Source organism: Eriocheir sinensis, chromosome 29, assembly GCF_024679095.1.
Source record: "Eriocheir sinensis breed Jianghai 21 chromosome 29, ASM2467909v1, whole genome shotgun sequence".
In the NCBI taxonomy this organism is placed as follows: Eukaryota; Metazoa; Arthropoda; class Malacostraca; order Decapoda; family Varunidae; genus Eriocheir; species Eriocheir sinensis.
The window spans coordinates 4,486,598-4,496,462 of record NC_066537.1 but is presented as its reverse complement, the minus strand read 5'-3'; the positions used below and the strand labels follow the sequence as shown (position 1 = coordinate 4,496,462).

Here is a 9,865-nt window from a genome sequence, read left to right as displayed (position 1 = left end):
TGTGTGTGTGTGTGTGTGTGTGTGTGTGTGTGTGTGTGTGTGTGTGTGTGTGTGTGTGTTTTCATTTTTCTCTTTATTTATATCGTTGGGTGAAATTTTGCTTGAGTAACCGCGGCCTAATCACGTACTAGACTCCCCCTCGCCAGACCGCAGCTTGACAGGGCAGAGTCTTAACCCCCTGAGCTATGGGAACGTTGTATATATATATATGTATATATATATATATATATATATATATATATATATATATATATATATATATATATATATATATGTGTGTGTGTGTGTGTGTTCATTTTACTCTTTATCTATATCGTTGGGTGAAACACTCTTGTCCTCGTTGTGTGGGAGAAACATTCAATGGTATTTCTTTCTCTCTGTCTGTCTGTTTCTACTCCGCCCTTGAACCGCCACCTTTGCTACACGAAAAACCTAATTTCAGTATGACCGTTCAATAATTTCTCATCCCCACCCTCACCCACTTTCACCTACTCACTATCTCCCGAGTCATCCATCACTAAGTCTTAATAATCTTCTACATACACGTTTTTGTACATTTAGACACTTATCTATGCTCTCTCATACACTCAGTCGGTCAGTCAGTCGCTCTTCAATATATTCAACTTTCTTGTACTCTGTTAATCAGTTTTGTTTTTACAGTAACGGAAGTATTCAATTGCAAAAAAATATATTCCTATCATCCTAAACTATCATCCTAAACTATCATCCTAAACTATCATCCTAAACTATCATCCTATACCATGTTCCTATTTTTTTTACAGCAAAGGAGACAGCTCAAGGGCACAAAAAAAAGGAAACAATAATGAAAAAAAGCCCGCTCACTACTTATCTTTCACTATCTATCACAATCACTATCTATTATATCTATACATTGTCTCTTTTTTATACTTCACTTAATGCTACCCGTCAGTGCTACTATATTCAACTTTCCTTCCCTCTGACATTCTCATCTCGAACCCAATCTAATCATCAGTCTTTATCTTTCAATATCTATCACAATCAATGTCTATTCTATCTATACATTGTTTTTTTTATACTTCACTAAATGCTTCCCGTCAATGCTACAATGTTCTGGTTTCCTTCCCTTTGACATTCTCATCTCGAACCCAATCTAATCATTAGTTTTTATCTCTCCATATCTTCCCCCTTCACGACTAACCTAACCTTTAAGTTTGTTCCTCACCCTTCCAAAGTTCTTCCTTCTTCACCCTCACGAACTTTTCTTTATTAAACCATCTATTCATCCTGTTCCAAAGACTCATTTTACCTTACCTTCCCTTACCTTAACTTACCTTACCTTACCTAACCTAACCTTACCTTACCTTACCTTACCTTACCTAACCTTACCTTACCTTACCTTACCTTTCCTTCCTTTCCCTTACCTTACCTTACCCTGCCTTACCTTACCTTACCTTACCTTATCTTACCTTACCTTAACTTACCATACCTTATCTTACCTTACCTTACCTAACCTTACCTTACCTTTCCTTACCTAACCTTATCTTACCTTACCTTACCTTACCTTACCTTACTTTATCTTACCTTACCTTAACTTACCATACCTTATCTTACCTTACCTAACCTAATCTTACCTTACCTTACCTTACCTTACCTTACCTTACCTAACCTTATCTTACCTTACCCTACCTTACCTTACCTTACCTTACCTTACCTTATCTTACCTTACCTTAACTTACCATACCTTATCTTACCTTACCTAACCTAACCTTACCTTACCTTACCTAACCTTACCTTACCTTTCCTTACCTAACCTTATCTTACCTTACCTTACCTTATCTTACCTTACCTAACCTAACCTTACCTTACCTTACCTAACCTTACCTTACCTAACCTTATCTTACCTTACCTTACCTTACCTTACCTTACCTTTCCTTACCTAACCTTATCTTACCTTACCTTACCTTACCTTACCCTACCTTACCTTACCTTACCTTACCTTATCTTACCTTACCTTAACTTACCATACCTTATCTTACCTTACCTAACCTAACCTTACCTTACCTTACCTAACCTTACCTTACCTTACCTTACCTAACCTTATCTTACCTTACCTTACCTTACCTTACCTTACCTTACCTTACCTTACCTTACCTGGCCTTACCTTACCTTACCATACCTTACCTTACCTAACCTAACCTAACCTTACCTTACCTTACCTTATCTTACCTTACCTTATCATACCTTATCTTACTTTACCTTACCTTACCATATCTTACCTTACCATACCTTACCTTACCTTCTCTCTCTCTCCCTCTCCAAGTCAATCACCCGGCAATGCCTCCTCCCTTTCTTGACCTTCACCTCTCTCTCTCTCTCTCTCTCCCTCTCTTTCCCTACCCTTCCGTTCCCTACCCTAACCTCCCCACCCCTCCCACCCTACCTTTCCACACCCTCACACCCAAGTCAGTCATCCGTGCATCCACACACATACCCACACGCATCCACATACTCCACCCTTCCCTACGGCCACGCACACCCACACCCACACACACACACCCACACCCTCACACACACACACGCACATATGAAATAACTATACCCACTGGTCATGTCACAATCTGGCTCTCACGAACTGACCCGCCTACTTCCAATTCACAGAGGAAGGAAAAAAGAGTTAACCTGGGCCCAGTCTGGAGGTCCTTGAAAGCCTTGATACAGTACGTGTGTGTGTGTGTGTGTGTGTGTGTGAGAGAGAGAGAGAGAGAGAGAAAGAGAGGCGTCTTCGTGATGTGCTTAGAACATGATTAGGATTTCGTGTTTCATGAGTGAACTTGCAGATTTTGAGAGAGTGAGAGGGAAGGAGAGAGAGAGAGAGAGAGAGAGAGAGAGAGAGAGAGAGAGAGAGAGAGAGAGAGAGAGAGAGAGAGAGAGAGAGAGCTGGAACGAGAGATAAAAAGTGAGATACCGAAAGAGAGAAATAAGAGGTTAGAGTTATGTTATTACCGTAGAGAGAGAGAGAGAGAGAGAGAGAGAGAGAGAGAGGGTTGGGTCAGATGGGGAGAGAGAGAGACAGAGAGAGAAGAGAGAAAAAAACTGTGAAGAGAAAAAAGAAAGAAGGAGGAAAGAACGAAAGAAGAAAGAAAGAAAGAGCAAAGAGAAAGAAAAATATGAAAAATAAAGAAGATAGACAGATAGATAGATAGTCAGAGAGAGAGAGAGAGAGAGAGAGAGAGAGAGAGAGAGAGAGAGAGAGAGAGAGAGAGAGAGAGAGAGAGAGAGAGAGAGAGAGAGAGAGAGAGAGAGAGAGAGAGAGAGAGAGAGAGAGAGCCCGACCGACCGACCGACATACCGACTTGCCTACCAGCTGCTGAAATAAAACAAAACAAAAAAATTAAACCCAAAAAAACGAGTCTTGAAAGGAAGGGAGCAAGACGGTGGAATTCTCGACAGGTGAACCCATGAACACACCTGGCCACGCCCCCCTCCGCCCACCCCCACCCCCTCCTCCCCCTCCTGCAATAACCGCCCGTGCCCCCTCCTAACCGTGACGTCACGTGCTGGGTATAAAGAAGGAATGCCCCAACTTCGAAGTCAGTCTGAACCTTCTTCGACTTCGAGCAACATGAACGCAAAGGTTGGCAAGTGTTGGGGACCTTTAGCAAGTTTTAGGAGGCTTGAAGGAGAGAGGTGAAGGGAGCTAGTGGTATGGGAATGCTTGGTTTGGTTAGGTTGAAGGAGGAAGGTGTAGGGGAAGGGAGTTAGTGTTATGGGAAGGCTTGGGTGGTTAACTTGTAGGAGTAGCGTTAGGCTCCATTGGTTATTAGGTTTGTCAAAGTGGGCAGTTGATGGGAAAGCTTGTGATGGGGTTTAGTGGGTGTTAGTAGACTTATGGGAGGGGAAGGGAGTTGTGGTATGGGAAGGCTTGTGTTGGTTAGCTTGAAGGGGCAGTATTAGGTTCTATTGGTTATTAGGTTCGTCAAAGTGGGTAGTTGATGGGAAAGTTTGTGATGGGGTTTAGTAGGTGTTAGGGGACTTAGGGGAAGCTGAAATGGGGGAGGGGAAGGGAGTTGTGGTATGGGAAAGCTTGTGTTTTGTCGGGCAGTCTCCAAAAGCCGTAGGAATTGATGTGTTAGAAATTATTAAGGAAGGTAACAGTGAAGTCAAGAATGGATTGTATTACTGAGATCTGTTGGAGGGAGAGAGAGAGAGAGACGTTCGGTTCGGTCAAAGGCAGTTTAGAAGTAATAGCTGTTGAGTGCCTGTGTATATATCAAAGGTTTGCCTGTTATACTAAGACCATTTACGAGGCAGCAGTAGGTTAGATCGTAAACTCAAGACCCATTTCCATGACACACACAAAAAGTTCACCCACATAACCAAGACCTTCAATGTGACAATCGAATCTAAAGAGGGAAGTTCAGATACAGAAAAACTATAAAACCACACAAAAAAAACTCTTGTTACTAAGCACCGTAGGGCGAGAGAGAGAGAGAGGAGGAGGAGGAGGAAGCGGCTTGCGGTAGGAAGAGGGTCAAAGTCTAAAGGTAAAGGGTTGTGTTTGTATTACTGAGGACTTGAAGGTCAGGGATCGTGTGTGGAAGTGTGAGAGAGAAAATAACTTGGAAGACAGCGGAGTTTGGGGTCACTAGGGAACGCCGAGGCAAAGTTAAGAGAAGAAATAGAGAAGAAAGGAAGGGAAAGGAGAGTAGGAGGAGAAATAGAAGTAGTAGTAGTAATAGGAGGAGGAGAAGTAGAAGGAGGAGGAGAAGGAGGGGGAGAAGTGATAACCAGAAGCACATACCAATTCTGTAGTGGTAAAAGGAGGAGAAGAAGGAGAAAGAGGAGGAGGATAAAGAGGAGAAGGAGGAGGCCAAATGATAACCAGATCCCGTAACCAGAAACTCATACCAATTCTGAAGTAGTAAAAGGAGGAGAAGAAGAAGGAGAAGGAGGAGGAGGAGGAGGATAAAGAGGAGAAAGAGGAGGCCAAATGATAACCAGATCCCGTAACCAGAAACTCATACCAATTCTGAAGTAGTAAAAGAAGAAAAAGAAGTAGAAAAAGAAGAAAAAGAAGTCATTACCAGAACCCGTGACCTCAAACTCAAACCGTATCTCGTACTCTATATTTCCAGACCCCCAAAACACACACACACACCATTCCTCTCGCTAACTTGCAACATCATACCATTTCTCTTATATCCCATTCGTGTTTCTTAAGTTCCCACACGATAATTGCATCCCCCAGATTGCCTTAGTTAAAGAGAGGTCACGTCAGCCATCTAGCTCTCTCCCTTTCCCTCATAATCTTTGCTAATGAGGTAATCTAATCCTCCTTACCTGGCAAAAGTTAATTATCAGGTACTCATTCTTCAGGTAATAATTATAAGACTAGGTAGACCATGTTGTATTGTGTTATATTTGTGTTTTTTTCTGTTTATTGAAGGATTTAGTGGGATTATGTTAGTGTGAGGTAATCTAATCCACCTTACCTGGCAAAAGTTAATTACCAGGTAGTCATTTTTCAGGTAATAATTATAAGACTAGGTAGACCATGTTGCATTGTGTTATATTAGTGTTTTTTTTCTGTTTATTGAAGGATTTAGTGGGATTATGTTAGTGTTTTTGTATTGGTTGTGAAGTCGATATATGCGCTCAGGGTTTTATGAGAGGTAATACTCCTATATATCTATTATCCACTACACTTGCTATCTATTAATTTCTGTCTTATTTTCTTCAGGTATTGTCCCTTCTGGTGGTGTTGGTGGCCGCCGTGAGCGCTGACAGACGGCCATATGCTTACGGGGTGAGTATAACCTTATCATGGAGGTAGGATTGGTGGAGTCGACAAATAGAATGGAAGGAAGTGGGAAAAGATAATGAGCAAAAGAATGAAATTAAAAAAAAAGGAGATAGAAAGAGAAAAAAAAAGAAAACCATCATAAAAAACGAAGAAAAGGTAGGACTAAAAAAAAATATCCTTCCCTTCCACTCACACATCCTACGAATATCCTTCAGGGGGGATCCTCAGAGGAGTCCTTCGAGTCCTCCGAGGCCAAATACGACTTCCAATGGGCGGTGAGAGACGACTCCTCCGGCAACGACTTCGGCCACCAGGAGAACCGCGACGGAGACCACACCCAGGGATCCTACTACGTGCAGCTCCCCGACGGTCGCCTGCAGAAGGTCTCCTACTTCGTGGACGGCGACTCTGGATACGTCGCCGAGGTCAGCTACGAAGGCCAGGCACGTTACCCTGATTCCTACGAGTCCTTCGAATCCTTTGAGTCCCGTGAGTCCCCCCGCTACGCCCCTCCCCGCCCCAGCTACGGTTAAGGACGTGAGACTGTGGAGGTCCCGATGTAGTCCTGCCTAACGCCGCTTCCTATACGCCGTTCCGTCCCTTCCTTCCTTCCCTGCCCTTCCCTTTAGCTGTATAGACACATGTTTTTATTTTCTATTTATTCCGTCCCTTCCTTCCTTCCCTGTCCTTCCCTTCAGCTGTATAGGCATGTTTTTATTTTCTGCGTATTCCGTCCCTTCCTTCCTTCCCTGCCCTTCCCTTTAGCTGTATAGGCATATGTATTTATTTTCTATTTATTAAACGATGCACAAATGTCAACTCGTGATGTTCAAGTTTCCTTCCCGTCTCCCTCTTGTCGCTTTCGGCTCCCAGAACATCGACTTCCCGAGGCCGTTCTGTCCCTGTCCCTCACTCCAATAGCTTAGGCTCATGTGTTTGTTTTTCTATTTATTAAACGATGCACAAATGTCAGCTCGTGATATTCAAGTCTCCTTCCCGTCTCCCTCTTGTCGCTTTCGGCTCCCAGAACATCGACTTCCCGAGGCCAAAGTGTCGTACTCTGAACACTGCAGTTACCATTTTTAAGATCCAAGATTGTCGTAAGCACACAAATAACGATAGAAAATTAAAGTTATCGTTAAAACGGTTAAATACAGATGGTTTTCGTTCTTTTTGCATGTTATAATCGGTCAGAAAGTACGAAAATGCGATGCGATGTGTACGATAATCTGGCGACGCTGGGTCTGTCCCTGCCCCTCACTCCAATAGCTTAGGTTCATGTGTTATTTTTCTATCTATTAAAAGATGCATAGATCTCAACACGTGCTCTCCCTCCTTTCGCCTTCGTCTCCTTCCGTTTCCTCGCCACAGCCTCAAGATCTGCTTCATATGTTCTGTGTGTTCTCTGCTTCCTTGAATACTCAGACTTGTCAGCACCCAACCCGCACGTCTTGCCCGCTCCCTGGCCTTTGTGTACAGCCTGAGAGAGTATCTGTGTCCTGTCCACTCTTCTATTTATTAAAGAATGCACAAGTATCATGCCACAAAATCGTCCCTCTTTCTCCACCTGTACCCGCCCTCTCCCCGTCCCTCCCTGGCGGCTCTCTGTCGTAAACCAAAGACTGCACAGCCCGCTTGACCCCTCAAGGCAAAGATAAGGCGCTGAACAGGTGGCCGTGGCCGGACCCGCCCTCAGTCCCTCCCTCCCTCCCTCCCGCCCCGGCATGTTCTTGCTCTAACCCCGCAGCAAGGACACGCTTCCAAGATACGAATATAGGGCGTGTGATTCAATGAACCCAACTGGACAATCCACCACTACAATCCTAAAATTATAAATGTAAATACATATATATATATATATATATATATATATATATATATATATATATATATATATATATATATATATATATATATATATATATATATATATATATATATATATATATATATATATATATATATATATATATATATATATATATATATATATATATATATATATATATATATATATATATATATATATATATATATATATATATATATATATATATATATATATATATATATATATATATATATATATATATATATATATATATATATATATATATATATATATATATATATATATATATATATATTTATATATACGCCTCCTAACGTATTCCTCCATTGACTGACTGACTTAGAAAGCAAAAAAAAAAACGATGAACCCGAGCGCTCTCGTGCGTTGCGTCTCCAGGTCAGAGGAGAGGACACCTCCTGTCGTGTTTTCCTCGCGCCCTGAATGGCCACCGGAAAATATACATCGCACGAGCTTAACTTTCTTAGCTGGATTAGTCTATTAAAACACGAAGGGATGCTGTAAACGCTCTATAAGCTCACTTTTTTACTATTCTTTTTGTTTTATTTCTTCATTTTGTTACCGTCGTTCTCTGTCGATTTTCCTCTGACCCCTGAGAGACCAATATAGCCAGGTGACACACGGACCCACACACGACCCTGTCAGGAACACACACACACACACACACACACACACACACACACACACACACACACACACACCGTCTGGGCACCTCACCATGACCCTTACCCTCCCTCTCCTTGCCTGGTCCCCCCCCACCCCACCCCCGCCTCGCCCTCCTGCCCCCGCCCCGTCCCTGCCAGCTGAGTTATGAGTGGAAAATAATGTTTAATCTTCGCCGGGCGCCTGATGGAGAGGTCAGTTTCTCTTGACGTCAAACTACGAACTGGAACAAGGCCGAAGGGTGTGATACTGTTGTTGTGGGGAGAGAAGGAGAGGAAGGAAGAAAGAAAGGAAGAGATGCAAGAGGAAATAAAAAGGATATAAGATCGTGTGAAGAGACAGGGAAGGAAAGGAAGGGAAGAGAAGAGGAAGGATAGAAGGAAGGGATGGAAGGAAGGAAGGAAGAGATGCAAGAGGAAATAAAAAGGATATAAGATCGTGTGAAGAGACAGGGAAGGAAAGGAAGGGAAGAAAAGAGGAAGGGTAGAAGGAAGGGATGGAAGGATGGACGGAAGGGATGTGAGAAGGAGGAGAGAAGAGGAAGAGAAGAAGGAAGGGAAGGAAGGAAGGAAAGAAGGAAGAGATCATATAGGAAAAAGGATATGAGGTATACGTAAAAAAAAATATTAAAAAAACATTAAAAAAAAACACTGACCTTGATCATTAATTCTCCGTATCTTCGTCTATTCTTTTTCATCATTATTTTCGTATATAGATAGATAGATAGATAGATAGATAGATAGATAGACAGATAGATAGATAGATAGACAGATGGATAGATAGATAGACAGATAGATAGATAGACAGACAGACAGATAGATAGATAGACAGACAGACAGATAGATAGATAGATAGACAGATAGATAGATAGATAAGGAAAAATCAACAACATAAAAAGTAAAGTTATGAAATAGGAAAAGGAAACTCTGTCCTTGGTCGCTAAGCACAATCATTATCTTTTTCTCTCGTTTTCTTATTTCCATTTTCGTGTACGTGGCGCAAAAGTTAACAGCGTAAAAAAAATAATTCTCAAAAAGGATAAAAAAGAAGGGAAAACACACAATCTCCCTGATGATTTACTCGCTCAAAAACATCCCTCGTCTTTCCCTTCCCATTCTTTTCCATTCTTTCCCACCTTCCTTTTCTTCGTCATAATCTCTTTTTTTTATTTCCTTTCCTTCGACCCTTATTTACCCCCAAACATCCCATTCTTTTCCGCTCCTTCCTTCCTTCCTTTCCTGTTTTTTTTTTTTTTTCCTCTTTCTCCTCAAGCTCCTCCTCGTCCTCCCTTTCCCTTCCTCTTTTCGCTCCTTTCCCCTTCCTTTCCCTTCGTCGCAATCTTTTTTTTTTCCTTTCCTTCGACCCTTATTTACCCCCAAACATCCCATTCTTTTCCGCTCCTTCCTTCCTTCCTTTCCTTTTTTTTTCACTTCCTTTCCTTCGACCCCTCAAACATCCCTCGTCTTTCCCTTCCCATTATTTTCCGCTCCTTCCTTCCTTCCTTTTCTTTGTCTTTTCTTTTTTTACTTCCTTTCCTTCGACCCTTA

At 42.0% G+C, this 9,865-nt stretch overlaps 1 protein-coding gene across 1 annotated transcript; it reads left to right on the top strand.

The window, feature by feature from the left end:
- The first annotated feature begins 3,563 nt into the window (after positions 1–3,563).
- On the top strand, positions 3,564–6,478 carry LOC127004803 (pro-resilin-like). Its single transcript, XM_050872937.1, has 3 exons — positions 3,564–3,616; positions 5,723–5,788; positions 6,001–6,478. The coding sequence occupies exons 1-3, from the start codon at positions 3,605–3,607 to the stop codon at positions 6,316–6,318; spliced, it is 396 nt and encodes a 131-aa protein (XP_050728894.1). The 5' UTR covers positions 3,564–3,604; the 3' UTR covers positions 6,319–6,478.
- The last annotated feature ends 3,387 nt before the right edge of the window (positions 6,479–9,865 follow it).